Source organism: Phoenix dactylifera, chromosome 16, assembly GCF_009389715.1.
Source record: "Phoenix dactylifera cultivar Barhee BC4 chromosome 16, palm_55x_up_171113_PBpolish2nd_filt_p, whole genome shotgun sequence".
NCBI classification, from domain to species: domain Eukaryota; kingdom Viridiplantae; phylum Streptophyta; class Magnoliopsida; order Arecales; family Arecaceae; genus Phoenix; species Phoenix dactylifera.
In genome coordinates, this window is record NC_052407.1 from 12,116,540 (window position 1) to 12,131,573 (window position 15,034).

The window sequence follows — 15,034 nt, forward strand, 5'->3', positions numbered from 1 at the left end:
ATTTAAAGAACTAGACATTTAGATGGATAGTCCCAAGAGTATATAACTACTTTAAAAGTTCTTAACCTATTTGATGTGGGACTATCATACTTAACACTCTATGCAGACCAATCACACCCAGCACCTATAGTTAATTAGCATAAGGGAAGAAGATCGAGAGATCATGGTGGCCACAAGGAATTCTTACTCAAGATCATTCTAGATACCTATGGATAATGCGAATTCTCCAACATGATATCCATTCTCACTTGTTACACCGATATCGATCTGCATCTCGTGCACATGATGCATGATACCTCTCACCATCCACCTATACAAATTTATTTCGATAGAAAGAAATTTAACAAATTCATAATATTTTATCTTGCATGCACAGATCATTACATGCCGATAGACCACATTTCATGTGATATTAGTTACCTTATATCCAGCCACCCGATAGTCTCCGATGATAGGCGACATGCTCACACTATTGAGCTCAGCCTACGTCTCTATAATTTTACTAATAAAAAGCCTATGACTAGGTGTTATATACAAATAATGTGCATGCATAATACATGTAGACGTGTTTTAAAATATATATTTTTATCAAATAATTTCTAATTATATATTATAAATGATCAAACAAGTGATGGAGCACAAGTGCACACAATTAACCTCATTGGCGCTTGCCTTTCCCGCACCTACACAGTTGCTGGTGGCAGGTAGAAAGCGTCCGTATATATTTCTCTATGCGAGATCCGTACATGCGTTCCCACGGGAGTGCCGTATCCGCCGTTCGTGGTTCCCTCTGATTCTAATGCGATGGCGTCGGAACGAGATCGGGGCTGGTACGAGATCCCCTGCTCTTCCGGCCTCTCATCTAGCCGTCCGTCGCACCGCCAACGGCCAGTCCTACCAGTATGGAAGTCTAAAGCCCGCGGATTTAAAATTCTCAGTGGGTCCCAGAATCCAGACAAAACGGTGGCGGGCGGAACAATGGGATTTCCGCAGGCTGCCGTTATGGAGCCAAAGTCTCTCTTATTTCAAACGTTACCTCGGATGGACCGGGCCTCGACCGGCTTTTTCTCCTCGTAGGGATTCATTTCGTCGTGGCGTATCTTTTCCTAACGTGGGGCACGAGAACTTATGACCTACACTTGGCCGTGGCCGGGCATAGGGCCAATCACGACCGCTGATTTCTCTGATGAAGCATCAAGATGCGCGGCATTTATAGAAATCAGCCACTGTTATTGACTTTGTGCGGGCAATGATTTCTCGTGTGGGACCGCCTTTGTCTACGTGTACGAGATGGAATACGGTGTACCAATTTAAGTTGGTTCGTCGTCCTCGGAGGGCCTGCCGCTCGTTCTCTCGACCTTCAAATTTGGGAGGGCAAGAAAGAAGCAAGAAGAGGCGATTTTTTGGGCTTCGCCTTTTGGTTTCCGATTCGATCGAAGAATTTCGAGGGTTCCTCTCCGTTCTAGAGTTCCCCGGATCGTTTCTTCCCAATGGTGGTTCTCCGATGCGCCCCCGCCCAGATCTCTGTTTCTTTCTAGATTCGTCCGGATTTCTCCTCCGCCGCCGCCGCTGCCGCCGGAGTTAGGTTTAGGGTTAGGGTTTCGGAGGACGGTAGGAGTTGGGAGAGATGAAGGTGGTGAAGTCGCAGGTGTGGCAGCCGTGCAAGAAGAAGAGGTCTTGACGCATTAAGAGGGGGGGATGAGGAGAAACGTTTGGTTTGTCGAAGGATATTAGGGTTGGAATCTCCGGAGGGCCAAACATGAGCTCGGTGGGAAGGATGAGGTTGGGGAAGTACGAACTGGGGAGAACGCTTGGAGAGGGGACGTTCGCCAAGGTGAAGTTCGCGAGGAACGTGGAGACGGGCGAGTGCTTCGCCATCAAGATCCTCGACAAGGAGAAGATCCTCCGTCACAAGATGATCGGCCAGGTTCGGCCTTTCTGTCCTCTCCCCCGGCCTGTCAAAATTTAAAAAAAAATAAAATTTCGATTTTGCCCTTTGTTGATGGATTTCTGTTTTAGATTTGAAATTGGAAGATATAGTTTAGCTTATGCTTTGTTATGTTGTTATGATCTTTCAATAATATGAAGTAAAGATAGACAAAAATGTCCTTTTCCCCGGATGCTCTTTTTTTCTAGGATTTTTCGTATATTAATTTATTTATTTTTTAACCTTTTTTCATGAATCAGCGTCTCGCTTTAGTTCTCATGTTAGGTTTTGTTATGTTAAATTTACTGGTCTTGGTGATTATATAATTGACTTCAGTTATATTCTGTACTGACTCAAAAATGATAGAAAAAGGAATTGATTTGATTTTCTTTGGCTTCGCTCTTTGTGAATTAAGATATTTGTTTTCTTTTCTTAGGTAATCAAGCTTGGAAATAATTAGGCTAGTGTTTTCACCGAAGAAGTTTATTTTCTACAGAAAGATAGGTAGTTTCAAAAGAGAAAGGTAATTGATTTGGAAGGGTCATTTGTTAAAGATTTTGGAACGATAATTGAAAGTGCATTTGGTTGGACATTTGTTGCTTTTGGTTGTATTGTCCTGTTCGGAAAACATTTATCTGCCTATTTTTTACTTTTTTTAATTTAATCTGTAGGAACAACTGCAATGGAAAATTACTTATCTTTTATACACGTTTCATTTTTCATAGGGATTTTTTGGCTATACAATTATTTATTCATGGATTTTCTTTTCCTTGCCTCGTCGTTTGTTGTTGGCTTTCTCCTGAACAATTCTTGTGGTTTGCCAGTACACCATGTGTGGTTGAAAATTGAGGGATGCAAGCTTCCCGAGGATTAATTTTGAGTTAATTTGGTTCTTTGTGTGGTTTCATTGTGCAAGTGCTGTAATCTTGTGATACTCTATCTTTGACATATGATAGATGGGTTAAAGAAAAAGAAAGCAGGAGATACTTTCCAATGCTGTTTCTTAGTCGCTACTCTTTTTCTTACATAGTTATGTATAAGTCTGATCTATTACAATATTTCTGAAAGGACAATCTGATCTCGTTTTTATAAGCACCAGTACCTTTGTTTCTGTGTTTTTATTTCTTTTTGTGCTCTAAATGAGTTATTGAGGGGGTCATTGAGTTGTAGAGATTTTGTGATATGCCTTACAGGCTGACAATGTTTACTTATGTGTTTGTTATAGATAAAACGTGAGATCTCGACCATGAAGCTAATCAAACATCCAAATGTCATACGGATGTATGAGGTGGGTCATTAATCTCATCTTCATCTGCACTTTCATGAAAGGCAATTCTGTAGCAACCATGGCTCCCATTCATACTTTTGTGGACTGGATGTAGAAAATTCTTTTGAAAGCTTCCTAATATTCTAAAACTGGCTTTACGAGAAATTGTTACTTTATTTATTGTTTATCATCTATTTTTAAAATTCTTCAATCGCTTACATATTGTCAATGATCTACGGAGTATCTGATATTTACCATTTCTTTTTTATCTTAAATATGTATCCTGGATTTTGTATTATGTTGTTATTCATAACAATCTTGTGACTTGGGGCTTTAGTGCATCTTTCTCCATGTCTGCCTGCCTGTCAGGTCATCCATAACCTGCTTTATTATTGTTTAACTGATCTTTGCTTGTGTAGGTGATGGCCAGCAAGACAAAAATATACTTAGTTTTGGAACTGGTAACTGGGGGAGAGCTCTTTGACAAAATTGTAAGATGTTCATTAGTATCACATTTGGTTATGCTTTCTGGAGTCTCTGATACTTTTAATTTGTCCCCCTTTTTTGGGTCCTGGTGTCCTTGATACTGATTTTCCAGGTTTTTGCTTTAGGCCTGTCATGGAAAATTGAAGGAGGATGAATCCAGAAAGTATTTTCAACAGCTAATCAACGCTGTAGACTACTGTCATAGCAGACATGTCTTCCACAGAGATCTAAAGGTAAAAGATGATTTCCCCATTACATTGAGTAGCATTTCTGAATCTCATGATCGGTTACAACTAATGAATGGTGTTGTTATAAATGCAAATTATTTATACTTAACTGAGCCTTTTACATTGGTTTTGGTAACAGCCAGAGAATCTGCTGTTAGACTCCCATGGGGTGCTCAAAGTCTCTGATTTTGGACTAAGTGCATTACCTCAGCAATTTCGTGTAAGTTAAAAAAATTCTTTATTTGATCATCATTTTGTCAATTTCAACATATTCAATTTGTTTGAGATCACAAATTCCTTTTGTTTCTGTTTCCACTTTTCATATTCTAGGAAGATGTATTGTTAATTTCTCATATCCGTGATGGGCATTTAGTGCAAGATAATATAATTTTTTTTGATTCTCTTTGTAATTATGTGGTGCTTTTGTGTACTTGAAACACAACAACTTGAGCTAAAGAACAATTTTAGTAGATCTTTTATAAAAGAACTTAGATATGTGAATGTTAAACCCTGCTGAACTTTTTTCCTGCAGGAGGATGGGTTGCTTCACACAACATGCGGGACTCCAAATTATGTTGCTCCTGAGGTCTAAATAAAACTTGGCATGAAGCTGAGATTTACAAATTTGTTAATCTTAACCATCCTTGGCCATTTTTTTTTTGCTTCATTATTTCTTTTCTGATATCGGATCGACCTTCCTTAGGTGATCAACAACAAAGGTTATGATGGGGCCAAGGCAGATCTTTGGTCCTGTGGAGTCATTCTTTTTGTCCTAATGGCAGGTTACCGGCCTTTTGAAGACACCAACCTTATGTCTTTATATAAAAAGGTGAGCTTTTGATACAGAAATGTTATGTTGAGATACTGATTAACTAATATGCTTTGCTGATCCATTACTGTTTGAAGAAAGTTAATTGCTGACTTGTTTGGAGGGTGGTTGCAGATCTCTAAAGCAGAATTTACTTGTCCTTCTTGGTTCTCTACAAGTGTAAAGAAACTTATCAAGAGGATTTTGGATCCCAATCCTGAGACTGTAAGTCATGTTGCTCGAACACCTAGTTCAGCTTTCTAGCGTGGAATTCATAGGCTTGGGATGCTTCTGATTGTAAATGGCATATATATGAAACCTGTTATGTCAAATTTTATAATACATCTGCCTGATGCAGTCTGGGCTCTTTGCAGCGCATTACAATTGCTCAAGTCATTGAGAATGAGTGGTTTAAGAAAGGATATCAGCCACCAAGTTTTGAGACACCAGATGTTGATCTTGGCGATGTGGATGCAATTTTCGGTGGATCTGGGGTAGGTTTTGGTCGTATTCCTCAGACATGAAATTCCTAAAATGTGTAAGTTTGTTTTTTTTTCAACTCTGTTTTTCTATGTGCAGGACTCCACGAATCTTGTTGTTGAGAGGCGAGATGGAGGGCCAGCTGTAATGAATGCTTTTGAGCTTATTTCGACATCTCAGGGTCTCAATCTTGGCACCCTTTTTGAGAAACAAATGGTAACTTTTTTTTGGTTGATTTTATATTTCCTTTCTCAATTGATTCTAGATTGTATATTTTCCTGCTCTAGAAACTACTTTTCTCCGTGAGCTCTCTGGGCATCAGAGACTGAACTTTGAAGTATTTCTCTGTTGGTCTTAATTATCTACAGCAAATGAAACAAAAGAGGAGGTTTTTGTTTTCTTTTTTCTTCTATATTTCTTCCCAGTGCTTGCTTAAGTGAGTGCATTCATATGTTATGTCACTTTAAATTCTTAATAGTTAAATTTGTGCTTCGTTCCTACAGGGTATTGTATTTGGTACTATCTGCTCAGTAAATTATGTTGTTCATGTAGTTATAAATTTATACACTTGTGGATCGATTACGAGAGACAATGACCCATATCTCCCCTCCTATCTCTGTCTCTGTGTTTTTCCCTTGCTTGTAAAATATGCAGACTTACTGTAAGAATGCTGAACAGGGTACTGTTAAACGGGAAACAAGGTTTACATCAAAATTTCCTGCCAATGAGATACTTTCAAAAATTGAACAAGCAGCCATGCCTCTGGGCTTCAATGTAGAGAAGCAAAATTACAAGGTCTGCTTTCCGCGATCATATGCTTGCTTTACTGTCTATTCTAGAAAGAATTACCTTATTAGCAAAAATTCAGATCAAGTTTACATGAGAATCAGCAATTTGTTTGTTTTTTTTTTTTTTGATGGTTGAGCCAATGACTTTGATGGGAGCATATTCACTGCCTTCATCTGTTTCTGACATTTTCCACACAGCATTATTTGCACTCATCAGTCATTTGTTCTATCTAATTATAAATGCAATTTTCATTTGTACCAGTTAAAGCTGAAAGGAGAGAAAAGTGGAAGGAAAGGTCATTTAGCCATTACGACACAGGTACTGATCAATGATCAGTTGTTTATGTTCTTTGGGATGTGGGTTGAATCTGCTGGTCAGTGAGAGCACAAATTTTCACTAATTGCAGATGCCATTCATCAAACATTGAGATGCATGTTAAACAGTCTTGGATGCATGCAACTCCCTAAATGTAGCCAGCATGCATCTCGAGGCAGTTTGACGACAACCAAATGTCTGCGGAAATATATTCCACTTACGGGCCAGTGGGGTCAACCTGTGTGCTAATTATTGTTAATCATTCATTTTCAATGATGTTATGTCAAACAAAACTTGAAATTGTCTGTTCCTTTTTCTTCCAAAGGTTTTTGAAGTAGCACCCACATTATGCATGGTGGAGCTTCGTAAGTCTAAGGGTGATACCTTCGAATTTCACAAAGTAAGTGAAAGAATTGTACTAGCTAGGTTTTTATTTTGTATTCGGATTTTTTTGAGATATTGTCTGAGCTACTTCAATGATATTTTTTTCTTTTTGTCTAGGTTTACAAGAACCTCTCAACAGGTCTGCAAGATATTGTATGGAAGTCACAAGATGAAGCCAATGGGACTATTGAAAATTAGATTTGCAATTTTAATGATGTAAATACTGTGACTGATGACGTTGGTCTGTATTATGTTAGTAGATGGAAGGTTTCCGCATTATAGTTACCTTGTTCATTACTGCGATTAACCATTTAGAAACTTTACTGGATGTTTGGGTATGTAATAAATGATTTGTACTTCTATAGCATCACTAGATTTTGTTTGTAAATTCACTGTTATCCAAATGATCAACAAAAGGTAATAGAAGGCCTTGGTAGTGGTGGGGCCCTCTTGGTAGCAAGGAAATAGGCTACTGGTTATCTACTAGGTATTATAGTTCCTTATTTTCTCGTAGCCTTTAGATTTTAAAATCTATTTTCTGCTTTCTTACTTTTAGGTTTGGTTTTATTTTTGCATGATAGTTAAGATTAATGGTTAGCTAGTCTAGCTTTTTGCAGGATAGTTCTGAAGCTAACGTCAGGCTTTTTATGTCTGCATCACCCATTGAGTTCTTTAATACAATTATTGACATGCAACTCCAAGAGTTTAATAGTTGGCTTACAGAAGTAAACACTAAGTTGTTTCATCATGTGGCATGCTTAAATCCCTCTGATGCATTCTCAGTTTTGACGAGGGAAAGCTCATCTGGTTGTCTCAGTTTTATCCAATAAATTTTCTTCAGTGGATCTCATAGCATTGAATAATCAGTTAGAAACATACACCATGAATATGCGGTCTAATATAGGTACAATTAAAAAGAATTGGTGGTCTTGCTCAGAAGATGGTTGAGAAGACAGAATATTTTCTATCCTTTATAAACTTATCAAATTGACATTGATTCTCACTACTATTGGAAAAGCCTCCTCAACCACAAATATCAAAAAAAGTCAATTATATAATTGAATGAGAGAGTAGTGGTTGAATGATATTTAGTTACTTATATTGAAAAGGATATATTCAATAGCTTTTGATAGTAAAGTTGTTTTGCAATGCTTTCAAAATATGGAGGCTTGCTAAGGGCAATTATAACTTTCTTAGACTTTTATGTACATGTTTGCCATCGTGGAGTTTCTCTCTCACCACCTAAGGGTATTTATGCCAAAGAACTTGTTGGTATAAGTCGACTGTTAAGGGTATAAGTTGCGCATGATCGCGCTACTGATGTCAGATTAGCTAAGAAGATGGTGATCAAAGGAAAGATGAAGAGTAGCATGGTTCAAGTGACTTGACCTTAAAGGACTTTCACTACTCTTCCACCACTATTTATAAGAGATGGATCTGAATAGGGATGGAGTTGCAGTACTGGGCTACAGTAGTTAAGATTTTAAATTACAGCTACTCAAAGAATAGAAAGCATTGGTAAATTGAAAACTAAGATAATAAAATATATTGATATGGATTATTGAAAAATTCTCATATAAAGTACAAATTCGTTATTTATACTAAAATAGAATAACTGTCCACTATGATAGTTACTATCCATATCTGGCCCGGCGATTTTAGTAATTGAAGCTAGTTGTCTCTTCCACTATATATGTCTGTCAGAGCAACCTAATCTTGTACTATCTATTATATCAACGGTCATACTTAATCGGCCGAAATTCTCATCATATTTTTATTCGGCCTACTTTATATTGGCACCATGTTTGGCCCTTTCCTATCTTAATTTAGCCTCTCGCATGATTCCTCGGTCAACTCCATATGGCCCCATTCAGCCTTAGCTCTTGGAATATTTTTGATCCCATTGTACCTATTCTCATTCTACCATGCGGCCGATTTAGCATGCGTGTCCCATGTCTCAATTTGAGCATGGATGATGTGTAAACAATGCCCCATTCATTCCATCGAGCATTGATTAGACAGGATGGTGGGATGTACCACTCATCTGAATACTTATATCAAAACACCGACATTTGGCTCTCCAAATAATTGCCCAAGTAGAGATTTCCCCTTTTCTTAAATTTGTCTTTTTTATGGTACGAGAATCATGCAACGGTGCTTCCTCTCCTCTTGCAGTGGCCACATATCAGTATAACGTAAATTATATTTTGAGAGGGCACTGCCACCTGAATTTTGAAGATCTCATAATCATTGTGCAATCCATTCGGATCACGTCTCAGCATGGGGAATTATCCCTCTAAATATCGGTCAGTATCATCATCTCCGTCTTCTCCATGGTAACTTTCATCTAGCGCTTATTCTTTCCTCTGCAGCTTGTCTTCATTATTTGTCTACTCACTATAGATCCTGTGACCAATTTCTGTGCCAGCATTGAACAGTGACCTGAGGACCTTGAACATGCTAGAGTCTTCAAGAAGGTAAATACCCAGGTACTTATGGAAGATTTTGGCTACATCATTCTTGAACTAATCTTCCATTTCAAGATCCTTCGAGCCATGTCCTCTTTCCTTCATCGCACCTCCAAAGAAACCTTCTTGTATGAGAAGTTGGACTTCAGAAGTTTGGTTTGGGATAGTCCAAACTGCCATAGTCAATGGCCATCTAAAACCCTTCTTTGGAACTTCTAGTAGGATCAAGTTAACTAGTAGAAGGCCATCATTTGAGAAGCTAATGGTCTCTCTGAGCTTTTTTCTCTTTCAACCTCTCCTCCCATAGCTAATTGTCTTTTGATTTTGCAGCCACCTGTTTCTTGTCACCTACTTCCAATATCTTTCATTTTAATTTCAGCATGTCCAACCCTAGTCTCTAGATTGAGGGTTTCTCTTTAACATCTACCCTACTATGGAAGTGTTCAATGCGAACACTCTGGTTGAGATTCCTCCTAATAATTTTGGCCTCAATTTTGGTAAAAATGCCAACTATATCTTGTATATTTCGTATTTTTGCCATCAAATCAGACATGTCTCCATGATAGAATACATAGCTTTCTTTTTAGTATGAATCCATAAATTTCTTTTTTATTATCAGTCGGTGAAAGTAGTCAAGGCTCATCTTCGACTAGCCATTGCTTTGTCCGAAGATCAGCCTATATCTCTTAGGCTTCTAATTCTTGGTTGTTTCTATTAAAGCTTGAAGGACTTAAATTCGGAAACTTGGAGCTGTGGGGGTCCTCTGTGAATCATTCAAATATGGCTCTCTACTTATTTCCTGGAGATTCGTCCTTTGATCAAAATTCCCAAAACTCCTCTTCTCAGCCTTCATTTTGCTCAACTGATGGGGCTGAATCTTTCCTTCACCAAATATTTCATGATATTTTATGGAGGTTTGGCTTATCATAGTATCTCCTTCCTATGTCCATTCTTTTAGGCTCTGAAGCTCTCTTGGCTCCTCCCTCATGCAGACCCGACTCCAAACAGGATGAAGTAGTAGGTAAGAGATAAAAGCACTTTCTCGTGCCCATAGATCTCCATGTTGGTTACACCATTGAGCACTCAAGCAAAAATAAATGTGGGTTCGAGCAATATTGCCTAAACTTCTACGTTCGCCAATTTGGCCTCATCCAAGCAATCCCCTATTTACCTTTCTACTGCCTGGATGAATTTTATTATGATCAACTTTTGATTATTAGCCCTGAAGTAGTACATCTAACCGATTACTTCTACCGTCAAGCTTGCTCCAATTATACCTTCGTACCTTATCTCATGCGCCAACCATGACTGAAGGCTTTGTGCACTAGTGGAATAAATATATATCCCAGGTTCGGTCTAAGTCGGCGACTTCCATCCTGACCTAAATAGATGAATCCGAGTATAACAATGAGTTGTCCTCTCCCGATACTAACCCCTCCAATGACTCGGTTGTCTCCCAACATGCAGGTGTAGCAGCTTCACTCTTCTCTGAGGAAAAAGATATGCTTCGCAATCTTGTAGATGAGATTAATAAGTACGGAAAAGATTATAAGATCATGTTTGCTAGTTCTTTGGCCCATATTGACGAAGAATAGAGGAGAGAGGACAAGTGAGAATTGAGAGCTGAATGTGAGGCCAGATAGTTGGGGCAATGTGTTGACCAATTAGCCGGTGGTAGACAATTATACACATGGTTGAACAGGCAGCGTAGCTATCCGTTAACCAAATTTAGGATCGCTGACTTAGTGGCTCCCATTGCCTCTACTATAATTGGCTTGATCACTTTGACTGGGCTATATTATCCCGATTAGCAATTGTGGTAGTCATTTCAGAGGAAATGTTTCTAGCTCGCAGTTACAAAGGTGAGTCTCAAATAATTTTTTTTTACTCATTTCTTCACTAACTTGACTTTTTTAATTCACTATGCAACTTTTCTTTTAGCACTACCTATTTAACTTGCTCAACCTAAGGCTAAACCTTCAATGTCGTGGCCCGAGTCCTTGGCCCCGAAGCAAAAAAAGACCATGACCGGTAAGTCTTTAAGTCATCCACTCCAAACAACCAAAATCATCCAATCCATCAGCTTCTTCTAAGAGAAAGCACACTGGCAGACCGAATAGCATTGTGCTTACTAGTTCTTTAATAATCTGGGAGGATGAAGGACTAGAAAGAGCTTCTGTTGCTGATATCGTCGTCATCATTGATCCTATCCACATTCCCTCCTATGCTGACCAACTCTCCTCCTCAAGATAAACTTTAAGAGGAGGGCCAGAACTTCAAAGAGTTTTGGTTGAACTACGGGATGATGCATCACAAGCCGCTTAGCTCTTTCTTGATCAACCTACTCATGATCTTGTCAATCAGCCAATGCAGACTGAGTCTGTGCATGAAACTTACTTAGATTTGGAACCAACCTATTCTGAACTGGAGATGATTATGATCAGTCTCTTGCACCGATCCAGGCCCATACTTCTTTTGTCTGAGCTCTTCTATCCACGACCAACAAATAAAGGTACATAATGCCTTCCATACCCTATACTCGGTCCCAATTTGACAAGTAGCTTCCTTCTTGCCGGTTGATAACGATCATGGATGCTTAATTCTCAATTCGCTAACCCAAGTGAAAGCTAAGCTAGTTGCAGATGCTGTTACATTTCCTTCGGGCTACACTTAATCAAGTTCCTTGGCCGATATTATGAAGGCCAGGAGGGCTCCTTGAAATGTCACCAGCCTAGACCTCAGTGACTTGGCCAGTCTCATAAATCTGGTGGAAATCCAAGGTACAATTGATGCCTTGCTGCAGGCCGACCTGGTTATCAGTCAGGTCGTAAATTTGACTAATTTGATGAACCAGCTTTCAAATTTTTCATGGATGCACCACGTTATAGCCACAACGGTCGAAAAGGTTGGGGGCACAATATCCCGGAAGGGAGAACTCGAGCTTGATATGGCTATACTGGAGGACAAAGCTATCCCATGAAAAAAACTCCCGCGACAACCTAAAAGTTGAAGTTGTATCCACTAAGCAATTAGTCATTTCTCTAGAGATTCAACTGGTAGATGCTCCCATTGGACTAATGGGATTAAAGGTAAATATAGCTAAGGAGAAGATAGAGGGCACATGAACCAAAGCTGCAAGCTTTGGCCGAAGCACATACTAGACTTTAAGACTGCATATCTCGATGTCCTACCCTCATGTTCAAGATGATTGAAGCTGACGAGCTAGCCGAGCAATTGCAATATGAATGGAAGAATATTAAAGATATTGCTAGAACCTTCTAGATCCCTTTTGCATTGCAGTTTTTTATGCAACAATGTACTTGGCCTTCAAAGTAATGCATGGACCTGTAAGAACCATCATGTGGGCTCTATTATGCTACTATATATTTTATTTATAGTTTTCCACTTCTAGATCCAATGGCTCATCCATGGATATTGATAACTGATAGAGAACTACATCATCCATAATCTACATGCAGGTTTTTAATCACACATGCCATTGACTATTAGGCTGAATCAACTCTTACATCGTCATGTTACTCCCTGGTATACGCACTTGGAATACACGTCACATAGAGAAACTCTAGAAGTACCTATTGAGTAAGTTGCCCCCAGCCCTTGTGATGCTTACGATCGATGATATAAAGCCATTATAATTTTTCCGTTCATTCCTGAGTAGATAGTCATGAACTACAGTCGGCATGGATTTACCAAATTCACCAGCAATCCTCTGCAGCTTACCACGTCCAAAAATTTCCAATATTGGCTAGGTATTGGCCAAAATATCCCTTAATAGTTTGATCTTGCATAATCTTTACACTCCCTCGGTCAACGAATTCTAAGGGCTCCATGGACCATTTTCTTCTAATGAGTCGAAGTTTTCGTTCTTCATAAATCACAGTACTTCCATGTAAAATTGATTCATCCTTCATGAGGATGGAATTGATTTTTTTTTCCACGAAATATGCTGGAATGTACTATAGCCAAATATATTGGCTTTCAACTACAGAAATAAGTTTTTCAACCCGTTACACTATCAAAACCAAAGATGTTGCATACCATTCCACGAGCGGCCTTAGCACAATGGCCACTTTTTTTGCATCTGCTTCCAAAACTTTCCTCCATAATGGCATAATAGTAACTATATAGTATCCTACCGAACGTGCCATAAAACTTGTTCGCCACCACAGAATCTCTCTCATGTCGCCTAAGGGAACCAGCATGCTAGAGAACTTGTTGGCACAAGTCGGGTGGGGGGTAGAATATGTGTGCGAGCATACCACCGGCGTCGGATCAAACAAAAAGATGATAGTCGAAGGGAGGGTATAGAGTAGTATGAGTCCAGGTGCCTTGACCTTCAAGAAGATGGATCTGGATAAGGATAGGATATGGTACTAGACTATGGTAGTAGAGATTCGAAGTTATATATACTCTTAGGGTATAAACTACGAAAATTAAGAATTAATGATAAGATAAAAAAGCATTGATTTGGATTGTTGAAGAGTCCTCGTATAAAGTTCAAATTAATTATTTGTACTAAAATATGTTGGGAAAAATTTAAATGCGCACGCGGCCCGAAATTTGGCCGCGTGCGCGTTTGAGAGAAAAAAAAAAGGGTAACGCCCAGCGGGCGTTACGCTTTGGAAACGGCCGCGGCCGCGTGCTCGTTTGAAAACGAAAACGCCAACGGGCGTTTTCGTTTGCATTAAATGGGACGCGTGCGCCCGTTGGCGCACGTTGCGCGGACGCGTCCGCGGAAGGCGCGGACGCGTCCGCCGAAAAGACCATATTGCCCCCGATTAAATTCCTATATAAACCCCTCCATTTCATCTCTTTAGGAGTACGAAAAAAATATAGAAAAATAGTGGAAAAACTCTGGAGAAATTCTTCTTCCCCTTAGCCACTTCCGATTTTCATTTTTACATTTTTATTCAGTTTTATTTTATTCTTTTCATACTGCTCTTTGCTGGATCTGCAAGTCCGATCGGGTTCGTTTTGACTTCTTCCGAGACGTGCCGAAGAAGAGGTTGTAGGGTCGTCGTATCTCCGAGAAGAATTGCCGGGTGACCCGTACGTGGGGGCAAATACTTCTTTGGGACAGCGTCTACGCGCTTCGACCTACTTTCAATCAGGCTACTTTCTTCTACCTTTATTTTTAATTTAATATTAGTAGATTGGTAGGATTTGAAATTCTATGATATAAACTTATTAAATGCATAGATTTACTTTGTGCTAGAATAGATTTATTTTGTATTAAAATAGAATTATTTGGATGCCGAATGATATGCATGTATATTATTTCCTTTAAGATTTTTTATTAATTGAATTTATAGATTTATTTATTTAGTTAGGAGATATATTGCTAACAATCCAAAGAAGTATTTGTTTTTTGTTAGTAATATATAATTAATTAAATTCTTTATTACAATTGTGGCATATTAGATTTTGTTGCTGGTAGTCCAAACCGAGAACGATTGGCACAGCGGTGTGAACGGGGTTCCGTTTGGGTTGCCTTGGTTGGTGTTGATTGCGCTCCACCTTCCACCGGGAAACCTGCAAGCAAGCCTCGCACCACCACTGGGGTAGTGGGGGCCCTCCGACGGTCAAGTCAGAGGAGATTGGAGGAGAAGGAGAGATAATAGTAGCAAGTAGGAGAATGCTCTGGAAGTTCTTGCTTACCTCCCCCTTCTCCCCCCAGCCGCATATATACCAGGCTGGGGGGTCCTTCTGGGGGGTTGGTCATCGTGTGGCACGATGGAGTTGCCACTGACATGGCCGTTACAGGGCGTCGTGGGGCAGCGCTGGGTACGGCCATGACAGGGCGTAGTGGAGCTCCGCTTTGTACGGCTGTTACAGGAGATCGTGGAGCAGCGCCGGATACGA

At 39.5% G+C, this 15,034-nt stretch overlaps 1 protein-coding gene across 2 annotated transcripts; it reads left to right on the forward strand.

Moving 5' to 3' along the window:
- The first annotated feature begins 1,325 nt into the window (after positions 1 to 1,325).
- Positions 1,326 to 7,071, forward strand: LOC103703688 (CBL-interacting protein kinase 23-like). Of its 2 annotated transcripts, XM_039114561.1 has the most exons (14): positions 1,327 to 1,927; positions 3,153 to 3,215; positions 3,614 to 3,685; positions 3,806 to 3,913; positions 4,047 to 4,127; positions 4,440 to 4,493; positions 4,611 to 4,736; positions 4,851 to 4,940; positions 5,090 to 5,209; positions 5,295 to 5,411; positions 5,874 to 5,990; positions 6,246 to 6,302; positions 6,625 to 6,699; positions 6,801 to 7,071. In XM_039114561.1, exons 1-14 carry the CDS (start codon positions 1,760 to 1,762, stop codon positions 6,879 to 6,881), a joined length of 1,329 nt encoding a protein of 442 aa, XP_038970489.1. In that variant the 5' UTR covers positions 1,327 to 1,759; the 3' UTR covers positions 6,882 to 7,071. The 2 variants fall into 2 exon arrangements, with proteins under 2 accessions (XP_038970490.1, XP_038970489.1); XM_039114562.1 differs by lacking the exons at positions 6,625 to 6,699; positions 6,801 to 7,071 and adding an exon at positions 6,391 to 6,507 and having other exon boundaries at positions 1,326 to 1,927.
- Positions 7,072 to 15,034: the final 7,963 nt, after the last annotated feature.